The sequence below is a fragment of the Nycticebus coucang genome, chromosome 10 (genome assembly GCF_027406575.1).
Source record: "Nycticebus coucang isolate mNycCou1 chromosome 10, mNycCou1.pri, whole genome shotgun sequence".
In the NCBI taxonomy this organism is placed as follows: domain Eukaryota; kingdom Metazoa; phylum Chordata; class Mammalia; order Primates; family Lorisidae; genus Nycticebus; species Nycticebus coucang.
Genome location: NC_069789.1, coordinates 55,124,285 through 55,148,055, shown reverse-complemented (window position 1 = coordinate 55,148,055; position 23,771 = coordinate 55,124,285). Strand labels below are relative to the sequence as shown.

Genomic DNA, 23,771 nt, shown 5'->3' with positions numbered 1-23,771 from the left:
TGATGTGGGCAGGAGTGGGAGGCAGGAAAGTACTGAGAACAACCAGGGACTCTGATCATCCAGGACAGCTGGAGCACGATGATCAGGTCAAACTACTGAAAGTGTCACCAAAAGCCATTGCCAGTTCCTGAAGGATCAGTTCATGGAAATCAATTTACTGAACTGATCAAATTATCAATTTATCGAACATTAAAGAAACATTCATTTTGAATATTCGGTGGATATAATTATATTCTTTTTAGCATATTTTAGATATTTCAATTTCTTGAAGCCAAGGAGTTCATCTTATGGTTGTCTTTTCATAAATATAGTCATGAACATTTTTCTAAGTATATTCAGTGTATATACATATTTTTCTTGTGAATAAATATAAAACAACTGCAACAATTCACGTGAGAAATTTTCCACTTTATACTCATCCTTTTGATGTTTCATAGTCAAATCCAATTTCGCTAACTTATTGGTACTTTGGGGCTCTTTTAAAAATTTCACTGAATTTCAAAAATCTGCTAATTGTCAATGGTTAAAAGAAACATGTTCCTGTAGTTTTCATAATTCATAACAGTTTTTTATTGGACGAAGAAATTGATCACATTTTGTAAATTTCCCAGATGATTTGGTCGGATGGTCTCCATGATATGCAACTTGCCTGACTCTCAGCTGTCTCTAGCTTCACCAATTGCTAGGGCAGAAAGAGGAGAGACTAGAGAGAGGGAGAGGGAGACTAGGAAAAGAGAGGGGCAGACAGAGCATGACAGCCTGGCTCCTCTCATCCTCTTTAGATTAGACCACCTGGGTTCATTCAATACGAATTCTGCGAACACATTTTCAGTGAGTGTATGCAACCAGTAAATTGTTCATTAGTTGAATTTATGTTTTGGCAGAATTGTCTTAGTGGCCATGTACAGAGCTTATGGGATAGGGTGCATGTGACCTGGAGTGCCCACAGGTGACAACAGGTTGAGGGGTGTTTTCATCAGAACTGAGTTTTAGAAAGATAAGGCGCTTATGTGACTCTAGCTAAATGAAGAATAACGGCTCCTCTATAAAGCATGAAGAACCACTATAAACTCCTCCTGTGTTCCATAATGTGGGGCAGAAACATCTTTAGGGAAGTATTGAGGGGCTTCCTCTACCTACATGGATATGGGCTTTGTATGAATTATGAACACCTGAGAGTGTCAAACCAATCTGGATCTAACAGAGATAGCAAAATGAAAGATAAAATTCAACATTTCATTGAGTTAACTTCATCTATTCCTTCAAGGACAAGGACTATTTCTAAAGTAAACTTAGGCTATGTTGTGTTCTTCAAAGAGATTGGGAAGTGGTGATGAAGAATAAAAATGTCCTTAGTAATTTTGCTTTAAACAAATCTTAAGATTGATTAAATCATGAAAGTACATTTGTCATGTTCATATGTATATATATACTTAAACATACATATGTGTATAAATATACATATATATACATATATAATATGCATAAACCAGGTTTTTCAAAACTGCAAAGTACTTGATGGTTTATTGCCTTTGTCAACAGTCCTTAGAAGGAATTCCCAACCATATTATTAATACATATAGTGATCCGACTCTTCTTCTCTATCTCATCATTTCCCTTCCTTTTTGTTTTGTTTTATTTTACATTTGTACCCCTTTTCTCTAAGTCCTTTGCCATATCCTTGTTCAGATTCTCTGGCTAGTTGCAACAGTCTTCTTAGTCAACCATGCTGTTTCTCTCCTCTGTCCCCTTCAATTGATCGACCTTGAGTACATTTGCTATAGTGATCTTCTTTTCTTTTTTTTTTCTTTTGCATTCTTTTTTTGTTTTTTTTATTAAATCATATCACAATGATATGATTATGGGGCATCATACACTCACTTCATAAACCATTTGACACATTTTTATCACAGTGGTTAACATAGCCTTTCCAGTGTTATCTCAGTTACTGTGCCAAAACATTTACATTCTACATTTACCAAGTTTCGCAAATACCCCTGTAATATGCACCACAGGTGTGATCCCACCGATTCCCCTCCCTCTACCCACCCCCCCCTTTCCCACTTCCCCCTATTGTTAAGTTGTAGCTGGGTTATAGCTTTCATGTGAGAGTCCCAAATTAGTTTCATAGTAGGGCTGTGTACATTGGGTATTTTTTCTTCCATTCTTGGGATACTTTACTAAGAAGAATATGTTCCAGCTCCATCCATGTAAACATGAAAGAGGTAAAGTCTCCATCTTTCTTTAAGGCTGCATAGTATTCCATGGTATACATATACCACAATTTATTAATCCATTCGTGGATCGATGGGCACTTGGGCTTTTTCCATGACTTAGCTATTATGAATTGGGCTGCAATAAACATTCTGGTACAAATATCTTTGTTATGTTGTGATTTTTGGTCTTCTGGGTATATGCCCAGCAGAGAAATTACAGGATTGAATGGCAGATCTATTTTTAGATCTCTGAGTGTTCTCCATATATCTTTCCAAAAGGAATGTATTAATTTGCATTCCCACCAGCAGTGCAGAAGTGTTCCCTTTTCTCCGCATCCACGCCAACATCTCTGGTCTTGAGATTTTGTGATATAGGCTAGTCTCATTGGAGTTAGATGATATCTCAAAGTAGTTTTGATTTGCATTTCTCTGATGATTAAAGATGATGAGCAGTTTTTCATATGTCTGAAGGCCGTGCGCCTGTCTTCTTCAGAGAAGTTTCTCTTCAAATCCCTTGCCCAGCCTGCGATGGGATCCCTTGTTTTTTTCTTGCTGATGCGTTTGAGTTCTCTGTGGATTCTGGTTATTAAACCTTTGTCAGAGATATATCCTGCAAATATCATCTCCCATTCTGAGGGCTGTCTGCTTGCTCTGTTTACTGTGTTCTTAGCTGTGCAGAGGCTTTTTAGTTTGATCAAGTCCCAGTAGTGTATTTTTGAAGCTGCTTCAATTGCCCGGGGGGTTCTCCTCATGAAATACTCACCCAGACCAATTTCTTCAAGGGTTTTCCCTGCATTCTCCTCTAGTATTTTTATAGTTTCATGTCTTAAGTTTAAATCTTTAATCCAATGAGAGTCTATCTTAGTTAATGGTGAAAGGTGTGGGTCCAATTTCAGTCTTCTGCAGGTTGCCAGCCAGTTCACCCAGCACCATTTGTTAAATAGGGAATCTTTTCCCCACTGAATGTTTTTAATTGGCTTGTCAAAAATCAAATAGCGGTAAGTAGCTGGATTCATCCCTTGGTTCTCTATTCTGTTCCAGATATCTACTTCTCTGTTTTTGTGCCAATACCATGCTGTTTTGATCACTATCGATTTGTAGTAAAGTCTGAGGTCTGGTAGTGTGATTCCTCCTGTTTTGTTTTTATTTCTGAGTAATGTCTTGGCTATTCGAGGTTTTTTCTGATTCCATATAAAACGAAGTAAAGTTTTTCAAGATCTTTAAAATATGACAGTGGAGCTTTAATAGGGAGTGCGTTGAAATTATATATTGCTTTGGGTAGTATGGACATTTTGATAATGTTGATTCTTCCTAGCCATGAGCATGGTATGTTTTTCCATTTGTTAACATTTTCAGCTATTTCTTTTCTTAGAGTTTCATCGTTCTCTTTATAGAGATCTTTCACGTCTTTTGTTAGGTAAATTCCCAAATATTTCATCTTCTTTGGCACTACTGTGAATGGGATAGAGTCCTTAACTGCTTTTTTCAATTTGACTGTTGTTGGTGTATATAAAGGCTACCGATTTATGAATGTTGATTTTGTAACCTGAGACGCTGCTGTATTCCTTGATCACTTCTAGGAGTTTTGTAGTAGAGTCCCTAGTGTTTTCCAGATACACAATCATATCATCTGCGAAGAGCGAGAGTTTGATCTCTTCTGACCCCATATGGATACCCTTGATCGCCTTTTCTTCCCTAATTGCGGTGGCTAAAACTTCCATTACAATGTTGAAAAGCAATGGAGACAATGGGCAGCCTTGTCTGGTTCCTGATCTGAGTGGAAATGATTCCAATGTAACTCCATTCAATATGATATTGGCTGTGGGTTTGCTGTAGATAGCCTCTATCAGTTTAAGAAAAGTCCCTTCTAGACCAATTTTCTTGAGTGTTCTGATCATGAAGGGATGCTGGATATTATCAAAAGCTTTTTCTGCATCAATTGAGAGAATCATATGGTCTTTGTTTTTTAATTTGTTTATGTGCTGAATTACATTTATAGATTTACGTATATTGAACCAGCCTTGAGACCCTGGGATAAAACCAACTTGGTCATGATGTATAATTTGTTTGATGTGTTGCTGGATTCTGTTTGTTAGGATCTTGTTGAATATTTTTGCATCTATATTCATTAGTGATATTAGTCTATAATTTTCTTTTCTTGTTGGGTCTTTTCCTGGTTTGGGGATCAGGGTGATGTTTGCTTCATAGAACGTGTTGGGTAGTCTTCCTTCTTTTTCTACATTTTGGAACAGGTTGAGTAATATAGGTACTAATTCCTCTTTAAAGGTTTGGTAGAATTCTGATGTGAAACCATCTGGTCCCGGGCTTTTCTTTTTAGGGAGGTTTTGTATAGTTGATGCTATTTCTGAACTTGATATGGGTCTGTTCAACATTTCCACTTGATTCTGGTTAAGTCTTGGAAGGTGGCGTGTTTCCAAGTATTGGTCTATTTCCTTCAGATTTTCATATTTCTGAGAATAAAGTTTCTTGTAATATTCATTAAGGATTTTTTTGATTTCTGATGAGTCTGTGGTTATTTCGTCTTTGTTGTTTCTGATTGATGATATTAGAGATTTTACTCTTTTTTTCCTGATTAGGTTGGCCAGAGGTTTATCTATTTTATTGACCTTTTCAAAAAACCAGCTTTTTGATTTATTGATCTGTTGTATTATTCTTTTGTTTTCAATTTCATTTAATTCTGCTCTAATTTTGGTTATTTCTTTTCTTCTACTGGGTTTGGGGTTGGAATGTTCTTCCTTTTCCAGTTGCGTGAGATGTCCCATTAAGTTGTTAACTTCCTCTCTTTCCGTTCTCTTGAGGAAGGCTTGCAGTGCTATAAATTTCCCTCTTAGAACTGCCTTTGCAGTGTCCCAGAGGTTCTGATAGTTTGTGTCTTCATTGTCGTTTTGTTCCAAAAAATTGGTGATTTCTTTCTTAATCTCATCTCTGACCCAGCTATCATTCAGCATAAGGTTATTTAACTTCCATGTTTTTGTATGGGTATGCAGATTCCTGTTGTTACTCAATTCAAGTTTTATTCCATGATGGTCCGAGAAGATGCATGGAATAATTTCTATTCCTTTAAATTTACTGAGGTTAGACTTGTGACCTAAAATGTGATCAATTTTGGAGTAAGTTCCGTGGGCTGATGAGAAGTATGTGTATTCAGTTTTGTTGGGATGAAATGTTCTGTAGATGTCTGCTAAATCTATATATTGGGTGGTTAGGTTTAAATCTAAGATTTCTTTGCTCAGCTTCTTTCTGGAGGATCGATCCAACACTGCCAAGGGAGTGTTGAAATCTCCAACGATTATGGAGCTGGAGGAAATCAAGTTACTCATGTCTGTTAGAGTTTCTCTTATAAATTGAGGTGCATTCTGGTTGGGTGCATAGATATTAATAATTGAGATCTCGTCATATTGAGTATTACCCTTAACAAATATGAAGTGACCATTCTTGTCCTTCCTTACTTTTGATGGTTTAAAGCCTACTGTATCTGCAAATAAAATTGCAACACCTGCTTTTTTCTGATTACCATTTGCCTGAAATATGGATGACCATCCTTTCACCCTGAGTCTGTATTTGTCTTTTAAGTTGAGATGTGACTCTTGTATGCAACAAATATCTGGCTTGAGTTTTTGTATCCAGTCAGCCAACCTATGCCTCTTTAGAGGACAGTTTAAGCCATTCACATTGATGGAGAGTATTGATAAGTCTGGTGGAATTTTGGGTATCGAGTTTTTCAAAGGTCCAGTGGACATTTTTAATCCTTTCGCCAGTGTGGAAGTTGGAGTTTGATCCGAAGTTTCTGAGTGAGTTTACTTTTGTGGTATAGGATTGGGTTGGTCATTGTGGAGGATAGGTCTGAGAACATCCTGAAGAGCTGGTTTACTTATGGCAAATTTTTTCAACATATGAATGTCATTGAAGTATTTAATTTCTCCATCATAGATGAAACTCAGTTTAGCTGGATACAAGATCCTGGGTTGAAAGTTTTTTTGCTTTAGGAGATTAAAAGTTGATGACCAGCCTCTTCTTGCTTGAAAAGTTTCAGCAGAGAGATCTGCAGTTATTCTAATATTCTTACCTTTGTACGTTATAGTTTTCTTTCGCCGGGCTGCTTTGAGAATCTTCTCTTTCATGTTAACTTTAGTGAAGCTAATTATGATATGTCTGGGAGATGGCTTATTGGGGTTGAATCGTGCTGGGGTTCTGAAGCTGTCTGCTATCTGAATTTCAGATTCTCTAGGCAGGTCTGGAAAATTTTCTTTCATAATTTCATGTAGAAGGGCCTCTGTGCCCTTGGCAGCCACTTCATCGTTCTCCGAAATTCCTATAACCCTTATGTTGTTTTTTTTTCGAATTATCTGAGAGTTCTCTGAGTGAGTGATCCGTTTTTGCTCTCCATTTCTCTTCCTCTTTGAGAGATTGGGAGCGTTCGAAGACTTTATCTTCAATGTCAGAAATCCTTTCTTCTGCTTGCTCCATTCTGTTACTGAGGGATTCTACTGTATTTTTCATATCTTTGAGGGCTGTAAGTTCTTGTTTCAGTGTGTCTAAGTCTTTGGTGGTTTTATCTTTAAATTCGTTAAATTCTTGAGACAATTTTTGAATTTCTCCTCGAATTCCTAATTCCATTTTATTAATCTTGTCTGCAAACCAAATTCTGAATTCGACTTCTGACATCTCAGCCAGTTGTTTATGAATGGGATCTTCAATCACATCTGCCGTATCTTTTCTTGGGGGTGTTGATCTATTCTGGTTATTCATGTTACCAGAGTTTTTCCGCTGATTCCGCCCCATGGTTTACTCCCTTTGGTTTTTCCCCTGGGGTTTTATCGAGGGCCCGTACAGTGTTGTGGCCTGAGAAACTGGGGCCCTGTCTGGTGTGGTGGAGCAAAGTGGTTCTGTCTTGTTTTCAGCTGGTTTCTGTTCGATCCTATTGCAACTTCTACTCTGGCTTGAAGTCTCAGCTGTGTGGAAAAATCAGCAATTAAGTCACCCCGCCTGCCCACCTCTGGCCCCAGTTGGAAAAGGAGAATCAAACCTTCCTACAATCGCACACCCAGGGCACTGCCTGAAAAGTCCTCAGTCTATTAGCCCAGTTCAAAAGGTCCGAATCAACTGTCTCAATCGACACTTGTCTCGGGTGGAAGGGTTCAAGAGGTCTCTGGGAACTGGATCACAGGGGCCTGGTGACTCCTCTGACACAGCTCACCCCAGTGCAGCGTGGAGTCAGGAGGAGCCACCCAGCAAACAGAGCAGTCTGGGAAGGTTGACGTCTCCTTCCCCACTTTGCCCCTCCGTCGGACCCAGTCACTGGTATCTCTGCAGATGGCTAACCCAGTTGCCTGCAGTGAACAGACACTCCAGGGGTTTGCACCTGCCCGAATCACAAGGAAGTCTGCCAGGCCCCCGCAGACTGCCGCTATCTAGCAGGAGGAGATGGGGCCTGACATCTTTGAGTGTTTGATGCAGGTGATGGGAAGGAGGTGTTCACTCAGGCTTAGCCCCGTCCCTGATGGATGCTGCTAACAGAACAGAACAGAACAGACAACTTTGTGAGGTTCTGTCTCTGTTCCTGTCGTCGCCTACAGAAGACGGGCTGTTTTGAGTTCAAACGTCTTTGCTGCTGGAGAATTGCGTCTGAACACCTCTCTGGGTCGGCCCTGCCCTGGAAGCTTCCCGGGTTTGTGAGCCGTGTCACCGGTGGCCTCCTCTGGTTGCCCAGGGAGACAGGGGGTGTGGCCTCAGAATATCCAGAAGTGAGCGTTCTGCTGTTAAAGAAAAAACGGCTGTTGATCTACCTCCAGGGAACTGCTGCTCTGGTGTGGGCACTCAGGCGACCCTTTTCTCCTCTGTCCCGCGCCCCAGAGTCAGCACTGAGCGGCCGCAGTTTGTGCTGGGTCCACACCCCTCAAGAGATCCCCCAAGAATCAGAACTCTTGGGGGATGGGCCCCCAGACCCCGATTGGGAGTGGGGGGGGAAGCTAGAGTTTCATTCAGTTTTACGCAATACTACGGTCCGGGGAGGGCTCCTGCACTGCACCGCAGGGAAGTGCTGCCAAGGCTTGATTTCCCCTCAGCAGAGTGCCCTCTCCTCGCTCATGTATCCCAGAGTCAGCGCTGACCTGACGCAGCTCAGGCACTGTGCACTCCCCTCGAGAAATCACCCAAGGAGCCGAACTCCTGGGGGATAGGCCCTCAGACCCCGAGTGAGAGTAGGGGCTCTCAGCTCTCAGCGGGGAAGCTAGAGTCTTATTCAGTCTTGTGCCCGGGGAGGGTTGCTGCACTGCACCGCAGGGAAGTGCCACGAGGCGTGACTCCCCCTCAGCCCGGTGACCTCTCCTCACTCTTGCGCCTCAGAGTCAATGCTGACCAGTCGCAACTCGGGGACTGTCCACTCCCCTTGAGAAATCACCCAAGGATCGGAACTCCTGGGGGACAGGCCTCCAGACCTCAGTGGGCGGGAGGTGAGCGCCGGGGATTCAGGGTTGCCGGCAAAGGATTCCCAAAGTTTTATTCAGCCCTATGTCCGGCAGGAGAATGCCACAGCACCCCAGTAGGGGAGGTAGGTCCAGTTTTTAGAAGGTCTCTCCCGTGGAGTGTAGTGGGAGGGCCTTTAATTTCTGCCCGCTTGTTCAATTGTGGGGCTCTTGAGCCGGTCTCATGGGGGAGGAGGACTCCCATCCACTTGGTGGTGGATTTTGTACCTTTTGTTTGCGTCCTTGTGATCACAACTTGCCTCAGTGGTGTTGATGTGCGTTCTTCAGCCTTCTTTCTTGGTGGGGCTCAAGTCCACCAGGATACTTACTAAATTCCTGTCCCTTAACTCTCCTTCTGGACGGGAGCCTTTGTTGAAAGCTGGCTTCAGTCCGCCATCTTGTCTCCTCCCCCCCCCCGTTATCTTCTTAAAGTATAATCATTATGTCACTCCTTAGCTTAAAAATATACACGCAAATCGCAAACAAAATCCCAACACAAAATGATGACTCTTTATTCTCCAAAGAATAAAGCCTATAAATTCCTAAGCATGGCCATTTAGACATATCTCTTTAACAACTATCTCCCTGTCACAGACACTACACTTACCAGTGAAAATGAAGTGTTACCTACTGTTCCCCCAACATAGCCTGAATCTATTCTCTAACTTACAGCATGCCTAGCTCAGATGCAGCCTCCTGTGTAAAGTCGGCTCCCTCTCTCCACTGGGAATCAATTTTTCTTCTGAGCACACTGGTTCTGCAGAGGCCATCCCTCACTGCCTTATGCTGTAACATTTGTGCTCATGTTTTTTTTTTTCACTCTAGGCTATCATTTCCTTGAAGACATGGATCCCATAGCATTTATTTTAGTGCTTTGTAACTAGTAAGAATTCATTAACTATTTATTAAATTAATTTTTTTTTTCAGTAGAAAAATGTCAGAGAAGCAGCAGCCGACCATGGCCTTTCCAAGAGCTCCACATGGGACACTTCGTAAAAAAGGGGAAATGGCAGACTGGTCCTTCCCTGGGCTGCGGAAAGTCTCTGATCCAACTCTGTTCCAAGTGACCTTGCTCTCTGCTCTGGTGGCCACTGTTCTTGGTGAGTAATGGGAAACAAACAGAGATTGGCAATAAGCAATTTAGATCATCCACACATTCACTTTTAGGACTAAAAAAGTGATGACTAAGCTGTCAGCAGAAATCTCACTCCAGTAACAAAGGATTTATTTGAATAGCTGGAATATGGAATAAACAAGATGGAAATTTGTTCTCCATGTAAAAAAGGAAGTTTTCTGGACATTTGTCCTTAGAATGTCTTCTCCAGGAATTTCCCAAACAATCTGTCTCTCCCTGTATTATCTACTGTCTGGTTAAATAATTTTCATTGGTTGTGGGTTTATCCAGAGTGAAGGGGCGAAGTGTACATTCCTACCTGGGTTCTTAAAAAGTTAATAAGCCCCAAGAGCTCCAGGCTTCTTCCTCCATATCATCAAAAATTCAAAAGGTTGGCCAGGCAGGTGGCTCATGCCTGTAATCCTAGCACTCTGGGAGGCCAAGGCAGGTGGATTGCCTGAACTTGGGAGTTTGAGACCAGCCTGAGCCGGAGTGAGACCCTGTCTCTACTAAAAATAGAAGACTAGCCAGGTATTGTGGCAGGTACCTATATTCTCAGCTACTCGGGAAGCTGAGGCAAGAGGATTGCTTGGGCCCAAGAGTTTGAGGTTGCTGTGAGCTGTGACACCATGGCACTCAGCCCCAAGGCAACTGAGTGAGACTGTCTCAAAAAAAAAAAAAATCCAAAAGGTTTAAAAAACATAAATTAAAAATATTATTACCCATCTCCCAGCCACTCACTTTCCCTTCTCTGATGCAGCAAATGCTATATAATATTACTTTGATAAAATATGTTTCTGTTAAGGCAAACTTTTGGGAACTTCTGGCTTTGCATCAATGCATCTGAGTGAACAATTGGCTTCCACTCTGGATAAACCCACAACCAAAGAAAATTGTTCAACCAGACAGTAGATAATACAGGGTGAGACAGATTGGTGGGGAATCTGATAGGCTGATCACATTCAGGTCTGTCATCCTTTGCAGATAAATTATCTCATATATAGTAAGAAATGATTTAAAAATTCCACCTTTTATCATTATCATTGTTGTTATCATTCATCAACAAACATATGTTACTAATCACTCACTAGATTATTGAGCCATTCATTCATTGGCATATGATTTTTCTTGATTAGAGGAGAAAAGAATGTTCCCTACTCTGAAAATTATACTGTTGAAACATTAAGATGCTATGTGCCAAGGTATAACTTTGATGTTTCTTGTCATTTGGTGTCCAGGCAATTGTGGTCCTCCACCCATTTTACAATTTGCTTCCCCAATAAGACACTTGAATGAGACAGACTTTGAAGATGGAAGTGTTCTGAAATACACGTGCCGCCCTGGATATAGTAGGCTCACTTCAAATCAGGTTCTTACTTGTACCTCTAATGGCCAGTGGCACTATAGTATCTTCTGTACCAGTAAGTATCAACAATTTTTTCTTTCATTTGTGCTTTTCCCATCTTTGGAAAGTTGTCCCAGAAACTAAACTTTCTAAATCTTTAGTCACTAAGAAACCATCTTGTAGGTCAATTATTGATTTTAATGTACACGCATGTGCCATTTTTTGAAACACAAAGAAAAACAAAATAAAGCAGAAAAATTTGAAGGTAGCTAATTATATCGAAAAAGAAGTGTATGCTTTATGAAGTAATTCACCAAACATTTCTTTCAAGAAATGAACCACAAATTTCATTATAATACGTGGAAAACCAGATTCACTTAAAAAAAAAATTATGAAAGTTAGGTGGCTAAAGTAGTAATGCAGTTGCCAAAGTAGCTACCTAAATACCTACCCAAAAATAGCTGCTGTATTTGGAAGAAGCTGTCATTCACTGTCAGTTGGGACTGTATTCTGTGATGTTTTCCAGTAGTAAGGGCATGTTGTCTATACCATCTCTTTTCTGTTCCCTTTGTGATGAAGGACATAACATTTTGACTGGCCCAGGTTCAAAGTGTATGCTGCAGACATAGAATAAGCCAAAGTTCCTCAGTCCCTGGTCAGGGAATTTAAATCCTGTATCATAGGTTACCTTACCACAGTGACTTAACTGGGTCTTTTTCTCTATTGGCAAAATGTACCAGAAAAACAAGAGATCAAATTTTGTATTACTTTTTCCTCTAGCATAAAAATTTGGTGAGTCAGTATCACAAATAAGTTTGAATTTAAACCTCTAGGTCTTTCTGAAAACAGAGGTGGAACTTCATCAACACATCTTCTTTTCTAATTGTTAAAAGAAAAAACTTTAGATAAATTCAATTTAAAGGAGTTTAATAGAGCAGAGAACGATGTGTGAATCAGGAAGTCCCTGAACCAGAGCAGGTCCAGAGAGACTCCATAGACACCACATGGTTGAAGAAATTTACGGACAGAAAAAGGAAAGTGACCTACAGAAAATGGAAGTGAGGTACAGAAACAGCTAAACAGAAATAGTAGAAGAATGGGGTTTGTGAGCTAGGAACAAAGACTTCAGGCAGGTTACTTTATTTATTTATTTTTGGGGGGTAAGGTTTAGAGAGGACCTCCTTGTGTTGGAATCTCCTATTTTCAGGAGGGGAAAAAATGTAGTCTGCTTTAGAATTTATCTGTTTCCTTAAAGTTTTAGTTTGATCATGTTGTATTTAGTATGAATGAGTCCATATTGGTTTGTCCTGGTTTGGGGGGCCTCATGCACAAACTAAGTCCAAAACAAGGGCCAATGTTGTTAATTTTGTTTCAAAATTTTGTTTTCAAAATTTCAGTGTCTTAATTTTGTTTCAAAGTCCTCCTCTTTTAGTCAGATTCTCACTTAAATAAGTGTGTGACCAAAACTTAGGGCTTTACCACTGTTCTCACTTACCATGATTTGGGATTTCTGATCTTAGCAAGTCATTCCTAGGTTAAGGTGCCCTCATGGGTGCACAATTCTTTGGGTTTGTTTTGGTCCAGTCAAAGAGAGAATGACATTTTACTGATGGCTGCAGGAAAACTTCTAAAGCTTTTGAGAGAATATAGCACACCAGGAAGACTACTATTAAGATTATTAAAAGGATCATTTCAAAAGTTTGGAGGATGCTCCCTAGCCAGGTTTGTCATGACCCAAACAAACTGAAATCCAATAGCTCAAAGAATGAGCTATATACAGAGTCTATTCATTACAACCAAGCAGCTGTTCATTAATTCACTACAACTGAATTTGTGTAATACCTAGTGTATTCCTTCATGCTCAACAGTAGGTCTCAGAACTGCACAGATACATCCTCTGTTTAGCTGTTAAGTAATCTAGAAAATTCTATTACCTGGATTGACTTTAGCAAGAGAATTTAAAATCTGTTGTATAACCACAGCTTCATAGTAGAATCTGCTATAAAGTCTATTATGAGGGATTCATTTTTAATCATTGTCTCACTCCAAACCATGGAAAAAGAGATTTAAAAAATGATGTAAATTCAGAGGAGTGAAAGCCTCCTGGCAATGTTCTTTTTAACCTATGATGTAGGAGCAGACCAGTGTTCTGTTTCTGATTGATTATGAAGCAATAAAGGCACCATTAAAATTTCTCACCCACACTGGCCTTTCATCTTTCATCAATCAGGGCATAAGTTTGTCCATGTGTAAGACTGCCTGCAAAATCCTCCACAAATAAAAGTATACCCCATGAGTGCACACAAGACACCCCCTTTTCAGTCCTATTATTGATACAGGCAAAAGCAAGGAAAAAACAGAGATAAGAGTCTCATGACTGCAGACAATTCTTGATTCATGATCTTGGGGGAAAATCTGCCTGCACCTGGGATGCTGTCTACTTCTGGGGAGAAACTTCTCTGGTTAGTTTTACCTTAAGGTCTCCAACAGGTGTACAGTTTTAAGAGTCTTGAAGGGGGTCTTTCTGAGTTGTGAGAGTATGAACCCATGGTTCAAGGTGTGAAAGTTTTACTGCATTGTTGATGGCAAGGGCAGTCTTTCCGATGTTGATGTTGTTCTCAGATGATCCAAGCTCTGGGTTCTAGATGGTGAAGAGTTTGATTGTCTTCTGTCAAGGGACCATGAAAAACTTTCTTTATCTGGTGAAAATACACTTTGGTATAAACACATTAAATCCTTTTAGCCTTTAGGCATATCAGAGTTCAGTAGCAGAAGATTCATGAGGTTCTATTGTGTATTAGAAATATAGGCCTTCCAGTGACTATTTCTAAAGGGGTCAACTTATGTTTGTTTCTTAAGTTGATCTGTCACCAGTCTGCTATACTTCTGGCTAAGGGAATTTAGTCAATTTAGTTAGTTTTGCCTATTGCTACTGTTATCCGTAATACCTTATTCAACCATTTTACAACTTGTCCAGTGAAAACAAGTATCATTGAAAATTTCACCAGGAATGTCCCAAGAGGGAAACACATTTCCTAATACCTTTTTAGTCACTATTGTAACATTGGCCTTCTTCCATTGGAAAGCTTCTTTACAACCAGAAAATAGGTATTGAAAATGATAATTGCATGAAATCTCTCTATAAATGTTTAAATGGCCCATCAGGTAGAAGAAATGTACCTGAAGGGTTCATTATATTCCCAGACTATAGGTTTGACAAAGCAAACATTGGTCATAAGCCACTTTAGCAATTTAGAACAGTTGCTGCATAAGTTTATGTTAAGTTTGGGTTATTTATCTCTCCCATGATCAGTCCTGAAATGCAGAGTTTTTATTAATGGAAACTTTTTAAAGACTCAGAACTAGGCAGCTGTTCAGCCTCTCCATGAGTCCACATTTAACATTGGACTTATATATTCTTTTACCAATTTTATTTCTCCAATTCAAGTGCATAGCACTGTTTATTAAATGGCTTATCACAGATATTTTGTTTGGACTATGAACTTCATTCAAACTGCATATCTAAACCATTTCATTATTGGCTAATTTAACATGAAAATCTGGCAAAGTATTTTTTTGGTGTTCAATTAATTCTTATACTGCTTGGGTTACAAGTTTTATAAACGAGTCTTTTTATAAGAGTCCTAGGAATTCCAAATGATTTTTGTAAGAGTCCTAGGAACTCCAAATGCTGTTAATATACAGTTATCAGAAACCTATAAAATTACCAGTCAGGGCCCTTTTATGAACATCCTTAAAAATAATATTCTTGGATTTTACTTACTTGTGAAGAGTTTTTAGAAAATGAATCAGAATGAAGCAATTAACTCTGGAAACAAAATAATCATACTTTAAGACACAATTGACAATGACATTTGGTTATTTTTGTGGTCTGTAATAATTTATTTATTTATTTTTTTTTTTTGTGGTCTGCAATAATTTAACAAAATAACCACAATTATGAGTCATAGCATATACTGAAGATATCAGAATTTTAAGAATCCCATACAATAATGGAACATATATTAATGACATCTTCCTTTTATAAAAATATAACTCAAAGATCATTTTTTACCTGATAGTGCTTCCCATGTATTATAATTTAACATATCAAATAATCCTGCTTATCTGTCTTTTTGGATGCTATAGGGGCCCTCTATGGCATTCCAAAGTTAGTTTGAGGCTAAAAATAAAAATTAAATTGCGAATTTGAACTTTTTTTTTTTTTTTTTAGAGACAGTCTCACTTTGTCACCCTCAGTAGAGTGCTGTGATGTCACAGCTCACAGCAACCTCCAGCTCTTGGGCTTAGGTGATTCTCTTGCCTCAGCCTCCTGAGTAGCTGGTACTACAGGTGCCTGCCACAACACCCGGCTATTTTTTGGGCAGTTTGGCCGGGTTGGGTTTGAATCCGCCAGTATATGAGCCACAGGTGCTGCTGTGAATTTAAACTTTGATTTTGAAAAGCCTGTCAAATATTTCAAAGGTTTAAAATAATTAATCAAATCAGGATCACAGATCACTGTGAGATAATATTCATTTATTTAGCCAAAGTAATCATTCAAAAAATTTAAACAGCAAAAGCCTTTACTTTTTGAGAAAGAGGAGACCCAGGGTTCCAAAGAATCAAAAGACACGAGAAAACATGAATCAGAACCTAGCTCTTTCCTCTTTCTCTATTTTTTGGCAGTTTACTCAAAGGGGACAAAACTATTTTATTACATCCTAGTAATGTTACACAAAATTTTTATTTAAGTAGAGAAAACCAAGTTTTACTTTTGTATTAGTGTATTACCAATACTAACGTTAATTTTGATATAATCTTATAAACAAATCAATCCAAACATTCTCAGCTTTTGACCACTCCAGATTGCCATAAACTTTTATAATCTTATCAGGGACAGATAGGGAACAGGGTAAGAAGGAAAAGAAAAGTGGACAATTGCTTGGATGGAGAAAACAGATAGTTCCTTAGCTTAGACACAAACAGGGAGGAGAGACTATTCTGAGCTACTACAAAAGCAGAAGTAGCCAAGATTGTGGAAAGTTTTGAAATTCAGACACTGCTCCACTCCTAAAACCCCTACAGAGGGCTTGATCAGCAGAAACTTTTAAAAGAAGAAGCTAGTCAGCATCCCATGATCAATCAATGCCCTAGGAATATCTAGGAGACTTTTCAAAGGAGAAGTTAGTTAAGAATAGTGTGGAGTCAGCTTGATGAAGACCCTAGGTAAAAGAAATTTATAAACATGAGTTAAGAAATACATAAACATTAGAAGTAGGTGGAGCCAAGCTAGAAATTGGGAAATAAACACCAAGGGAACAAGTTTGTAAGGGGTCTTTCTTTATTGGTACAGAAGAGACCAGACCCACACCTCCCTCGGGGTGTTCTATCTGCTTGTAAACTTAAGTATATTCTATCTACTTAGAAGCTTAAGTATGTTCTACATACTTTAACTAATTAAACTTCTCTGTTAAGTTGCCACTGCTTGCCTATGATGTGCTTTTTTCACGCCAGCTCTGCTGATGGTACCTCTTTTTGTGCAAGCTAAGTAAAAGTGCTTTCAGTTTCTGGGGAACGATTGCTAGTGGCACCCAAAGAAAGACCTAACTGCGGCTAGGGTCTTCATAGCCCCCTGATAAATCTCTTAACACATTTTAAAATTTTTTCTCTTCTCAACTCTTTCTATTTATTTAGGTTTACTTATAGTTTTTAATTCCCTTCCTTTTGAAATAACTCTTAAGTAATTTTTAAACTAGACAAAGTTATTTTTTTAACAAACACATTTTCATGCCTTTACAAGTTTTTTCACTAAAAATGTACCTTGCTTTTACTTATGTACTTTGTATATGGAATTGTTCTCTAGTAGTTTTAATTACATGTATTAACTATAATTTTAAATTTCAGTAACACTACCTTTTAGTGAAAACCTTAGGAAGTAAGTAATTTTGAATTATTTTATATCAGTATTTGTAGATGTGAATCATTTTGTGATTTTATTATAAAAGTGTTTCTTCAAATTATTATTTATTAAAGAGCTAAATGTATTTTGCTTATCTATACCACATAAAAATCAAATGCCAAAGTAAATAATTAAGTAAACTTAAGGTTATGTTTAATAATTAATGTTTCAGTATTTTGGCTTACAAATTACTCAGACATTTTACAGTTATCCTCCTTTACCTAATACGAATTTAAGGTTTTAAATTACAAACTGTGACACAGGTACCCTTCCTAATGTCTTCCTTAGGTCTCAACCAGCATGGCCATGAAGGGCAGGGCCTGTCTGAGTCCTCAGTTTACATATCAAATATAGAGCTCAGAACAGAAGATATAGGATACCTGGAATATACCTTCCTCCCAGAATAGTCTGGAGGCAAAGCTGGAGCTGGGAAAGAGGCACCATATTGGACATGACTCTGCCTTGTAACTGCTGGTCGAGGCACTGGGAACATCCCCAGGCCAAAACATGCCCACCTATCCAGAGCCAAGACTCAGAGGCGCCAGAGGCTCAAAACCAAAAACAAAAGCTCACAGTCAAATCCAGCAAGTATCAAAAATATCACGAGAGTTGCAGTTTTAAGAACTTAAAATATACAGACTTTAATCATTTTAAAACTAGTTTTATTTACCAAAAATTGCTAAAGTCATGTGAACTAAAAGGCATTTGACTTATTTTTTCTTTTCTTTTTTTTCTTTAGGTTTTTAAAATTTTTAATTGGAATTTCACCATATAGTTTTATCTTCTGCTTTTTTTACTGTTAACCTCATATAATTTTTTTTTAATTGTTAAATCATAGCTGTGTACATCAGTGCAATTAAGGGGTACAATGTGCTGGTTTCATATACAATCTGAAATATTCTCATCAAACTGTTCAACGTAGCCTTCATGGCATTTTCTTAGTTATTGTATGTAGACATTTATATTCTGCCTTTAATAAGTTTTGCCTGTATCCATTCTAAGATGCACCATAGCTATGACCCCACCCATTACCCTCCCTCCACCCTAACCTCCACCCTCCCTTCCCCTTCCTTGGCCCTTTCCCCATAGTCTTGTGCTATAGTTGGGTTATAGCCTTCATGTGAAAGCTATAATTTAGCTTCATAGTAGGGTTGAGTACAATGGATACTTTTTCTTCCATTCCTGAGATACTTTGCTAAGAAGAATATGTTCCAGCTCCATCCATGTAAACATGAAAGAGGTAAAGTCTCCATCTTTCTTTAAGGCTACATAATATTCCATGGTATACATGTACCACAATTTGCTAGTCTATTCATGGGTTGATGGACACTTGGGCTTCTTCCATGACTTAGCAATTATGAATTGGGCTGCAGTAAACATTCTGGTACAGATGTCTTTGTTGTATTGTGATTTTTGGTCTTCTGAGTATAAACCTAGTAAAGGAATTATAGGATCGAATGGCAGGTCTGTTTTTAGGTCTCTAAGTATTCTCCAAACATCCTTCCAGAAGGAATGTATTAGTGTGAATTCCCACCAGCAGTGTAGAAGTGTGCCCTTTTTTCCATATACATGCCAACATCTCTGGTTTTGGGATTTTGTTATGTGGGCTACTCTTACTGGGGTTAGGTGATATCTCTTTTTTTTTTTCTTTTTATTTATTTTTATTAAATCATAGCTGTGTGCATTAATATGATCATGGGGCACCATACACTTGGTTCATAGATGGTTTGACACATTTTCATCACACTAGTTAACATAGCTTTCATAGCATTTTCTTGGTTATTTTGCTGAGACCTTTACATTCCACATTTACTAGGATTCACATATACCTTTGTAAGATGCACTGCAGGTGTAATCCCATTAATCCCCCTCCATTTGGTAAATAAATGATTTGTTTGATATGTTGCTGGATTCTGTTTGTTAGAATCTTGTTGAATATTTTTGCATCTATATTCATTAGTGATATTGGTCTATAATTTTCTTTTCTTGTTGGGTCTTTTCCTGGTTTGGGGATCAGGGTAATGTTTGCTTCATAGAACGTGTTGGGTAGTCTTCCTTCTTTTTCTACCTTTTGGAACAGGTTGAGTAATATAGGTACTAATTCCTCTTTAAAGGTTTGGTAGAATTCTGACGCAAAACCATCTGGTCCCGGGCTTTTCTTTTTGGGGAGATTTTGTATGGTTGATGTTATTTCCGAACTTGATATGGGCCTGTTCAACATTTCCACTTGATTTTGGTTAAGTCTTGGAAGGTGACGTGCTTCCAAGTAAAGGTCAATTTCCTTCAGAGTTTCGTATTTCTGAGAGTTTCTTGTAATATTCATTAAGGATTTTTTGGATTTCTGAGGAGTCTGTTGTTATTTCGTCTTTGTTATTTCTGATTGATGAGATTAGAGATTTTACTCTTTTTTTCCTGATTAGGTTGGCCAAAGGTTTATCTATTTTGTTGACCTTTTCAAAAAACCAGCTTTTTGATTTATTGATCTGTTGTATTATTCTTTTGTTTTCAATTTCATTTAGTTCTGCTCTGATTTTGGTTATTTCTTTTCTTATACTGGATTTGGGGTTGGAGTGTTCTTCCATTTCCAGTCTCTTGAGATGTCCCATTAAGTTGCTTACTTCTTCTCTTTCCATTCTCCTGAGGAAGGCTTGCAGTGCTATAAATTTCCCTCTTAGAACTGCCTTTGCAGTGTCCCAGAGGTTCTGATAGTTCGTGTCTTCATTGTTGTTTTGTTCCAGAAATTTGACAATTTCTTTCTTGATCTCATCTCTGACCCAGCTATCATTCAACATAAGGTTATTTAACTTCCATGTTTTTGTATGTGTATGCAGATTCCTGTTGTTATCTCAAGTTTTATTCCATGATGGTCTGAGAAGATGCATGGAATAATTTCTATTCCTTTAAATTTACTGAGGTTAGACTTGTGACCTAAGATGTGATCGATTGTGGAGTAAGTTCCATGGGCTGATGAGAAGTATGCATATTCAGTTTTGTTGGGATGAAATGTTCTGTAGATGTCTGCTAAATCTAAATGCTGGATGGTTAGATTTAAATCTAGAATTTCTTTTTTTTTTTTTTTATTGTTGGGGATTCATTGAGGGTACAATAAGCCAGTTACACTGATTACAATTGTTAGGTAAAGTCCCTCTTGCAATCATGTCTTGCCCCCATAAAGTGTGACACACACTAAGGCCCCACCCCCTCCCTCCATCCCTCTTTCTGCTTCCCCCCCATGACCTTAATTGTCATTAATTGTCCTCATATCAAAATTGAGTACATAGGATTCATGCTTCTCCATTCATGTGATGCTTTACTAAGAATAATGTCTTCCACGTCCATCCAGGTTAATACGAAGGATGTAAAGTCTCCATTTTTTTTAATGGCTGAATAGTATTCCATGGTATACATATACCACAGCTTGTTAATCCATTCCTGGGTTGGTGGGCATTTAGGCTGTTGCCACATTTTGGCGATTGTAAATTGAGCTGCAATAAACAGTCTAGTACAAGTGTCCTTATGATAAAAGGATTTCTTTCCTTCTGGGTAGATGCCCAGTAATGGGATTGCGGGATCGAATGGGAGGTCTAGGTTGAGTGCTTTGAGGTTTCTCCATACTTCCTTCCAGAAAGGTTGTACTAGTTTGCAGTCCCACCAGCAGTGTAAAAGTGTTCCCTTCTCTCCACATCCACGCCAGCTTCTGCAGTTTTGAGATTTTGTGATATGGGCCATTCTCACTGGGGTTAGATGATATCTCAGGGATGTTTTGATTTGCATTTCTCTAATATATAGAGATGATGAACATTTTTTCATGTGTTTGTTAGCCATTCGTCTGTCGTCTTTAGAGAAAGTTCTATTCATGTCTCTTGCCCATTGATATAAGGGATTGTTGGCTTTTTTCATGTGGATTAATTTGAGTTCTCTATAGATCCTGGTTATCAAGCTTTTGTCTGATTGAAAATATGCAAATATCCTTTCCCATTGTGTGGGTTGTCTCTTTGCTTTGGTTATTGTCTCCTTAGCTGTACAAAAGCTTTTCAGTTTAATGAAGTCCCATTTGTTTATTTTTGTTGTTGTTGCAATTGCCATGGCAGTCCTCTTCATGAAGTCTTCCCCCAGGCCAATATCTTCCAGTGTTTTGCCTATGCTTTCTTTGAGGATTTTTATTGTTTCATGCCTTAAATTTAAGTCCTTTATCCATCTTGAATCAATTTTTGTGAGTGGGGAAAGGTGTGGGTCCAGTTTCAGTCTTTTACATGTAGACATCCAGTTCTCCCAACACCATTTATTGAATAGGGAGTTTTTCCCCCAAGGTAAGTTCTTGTTTGGTTTATCGAAGATTAGGTGGTTGTAAGATGTTAGTTTCATTTCTTGGTGTTCAATTTGATTCCAAGTGTCTATGTCTCTGTTTTTGTGCCAGTACCATGCTGTCTTGACCACTATGGCTTTGTAGTACAGACTAAAATCTGGTATGCTGATGCCCCCAGCTTTATTTTTGTTAGAAAGAACTGCCTTAGCTATACGGGGTTTTTTCTGGTTCCATACAAAACGCAAAATCATTTTTTCCAAATCTTGAAAGTACGATGTAGGTACTTTGATAGGAATGGCATTGAATAGGTAGATTGCTTTGGGAAGTATAGACATTTTAACAATGTTGATTTTTCCCATCTATGAGCATGGTATGTTCTTCCATTTGTTAATATCCTCTGCTATTTCCTTTCTGAGGAGTTCATAGTTTTCTTTATAGAGGTCCTTCACCTCCTTCGTTAGGTATATTCCTAGGTATTTCATTTTCTTTGAAACTATGGTGAAGGGAGTTGTGTCCTTAATTAGCTTCTCATCTTGACTGTTATTGGTGTATACAAAGGCTACTGACTTGTGGACATTGATTTTATATCCTGAAACATTACTGTATTTTTTGATGACTTCTAGGAGTCTTGTGGTTGAGTCTTTAGGGTTCTCTAAGTATAAGATCATGTCGTCAGCAAAGAGGGAGAGTTTGACCTCCTCTGCTCCCATTTGGATTCCCTTTATTTCCTTGTCTTGCCTAATTGTATTGGCTAGAACTTCCAGCACTATGTTGAATAGTAAAGGTGACAGAGGACAACCTTGTCTGGTTCCAGTTCTAAGAGGAAAAGCTTTCAGCTTAACTCCATTCAGTAAAATATTGGCTGTGGGTTTGTCATAGATAGCTTCAATCAGTTTTAGAAATGTGCCACCTATGCCTATACTCTTCAGTGTTCTAATTAGAAAAGGATGCTGGATTTTATCAAATGCTTTTTCTGCATCTATTGAGAGGATCATGTGATCTTTATTTTTGCCTCTGTTAATATGGTGGATAACGTTTATGGACTTGCGTATGTTAAACCAGCCTTGCATCCCTGGGATGAAGCCTACTTGATCATGATGAATGACTTTTTTGATGATAAGCTGTAATCTATTGGCTAGGATTTTGTTGAGAATTTTTCCATCTATATTCATGAGTGAGATTGGTCTGAAATTCTCCTTTTTGTTTGGGTCTTTTCCTGGTTTTGGTATCAGGGTGATGTTTGCTTCATAGAATGTGTTGGGGAAGATTCCTTCTTCCTCAATTTTTTGGAATAATTTCTGCAGTACAGGAATAAGCTCTTCCTTGAAGGTTTGATAGAATTCTGGAGTGAAGCCATCTGGACCAGGGCATTTTTTAGTTGGAAGCTTTTTTATTGTTTCTTTGATCTCAGTGCTTGAAATTGGTCTGTTCAGGAGGTCTATTTCTTCCTGGCTAAGTCTAGGGAGAGGATGTGATTCCAAATATTGATCCATTTCCTTCACATTGTCAAATTTCTGGGCATAGAGTTTCTGGTAGTATTCAGAGATGATCTCTTGTATCTCTGTGGGATCAGTTGTTATTTCCCCTTTATCATTTCTGATTGAGGTTACTAGAGATTTTACTTTTCTATTTCTAGTAAGTCTGGCCAATGGTTTATCTATTTTATTTATTTTTTCAAAAAACCAACTCCTTGTTTCATTAATTTTCTGAATGATTCTTTTGTTTTCAATTTCATTGATCTCTGATTTGATTTTGGATATTTCTTTTCTTCTATTGAGTTTAGGCTTAGATTGTTCTTCTTTTTCCAATTCCATAAGATCTCTTGTGAGACTGTTGATGTGCTCTCTTTCTGTTTTTCGAATGTAGGCATCTAAAGCAATGAATTTTCCTCTCAAAACTGCTTTTGCAGTATCCCACAGGTTTTGGTAGCTTGTGTCTTCATTGTTGTTATGCTCAAGGAAGTTAATTATTTCCTGTTTTATTTCTTCCTTCACCCATCTGTTATTCAACAGAAGATTGTTTAATTTCCATGCCTTTGGGTGGGGTCGAGCATTTCTGTTAGAGTTGAGTTCCACCTTTAGTGCCTTATGGTCTGAAAAGATACAAGGTAAAATTTCAATTCTTTTGATTCTGTTGATATTTGTTTTGTGTCCCAGGATATGATCAATTTTGGAGAATGTTCCATGGGGTGATGAGAAGAATGTATATTCTTTATCTTTGGGGTGGAGTGTTCTATATGCGTCTATCAAGCATAGTTGTTCTAGGGTCTCATTTAAATCTCTTATATCTTTGTTTAATTTCTGTTTAGAGGATCTGTCCAACTCTGTAAGAGGTGTGTTAAAG

General features: G+C 38.4%; 1 protein-coding gene across 2 annotated transcripts in view; it reads left to right on the top strand.

The window, feature by feature from the left end:
• The window catches only part of LOC128597508 (C4b-binding protein alpha chain-like), an 83,305-nt gene that overhangs the window by 5,619 nt on the left and 53,915 nt on the right, over nucleotides 1-23,771 (top strand). Inside the window, exons 2-3 of one of the 2 annotated variants that reach the window (XM_053607926.1) lie at nucleotides 9,632-9,801; nucleotides 11,054-11,236. In XM_053607926.1, coding sequence (XP_053463901.1) covers nucleotides 9,636-9,801; nucleotides 11,054-11,236 — 349 coding nt within the window. In that variant the 5' untranslated portion in view covers nucleotides 9,632-9,635. Of the gene's footprint in view, nucleotides 1-9,628; nucleotides 9,802-11,053; nucleotides 11,237-23,771 lie in introns of both variants that reach the window. The other variant, XM_053607925.1, reaches the window with a different exon arrangement.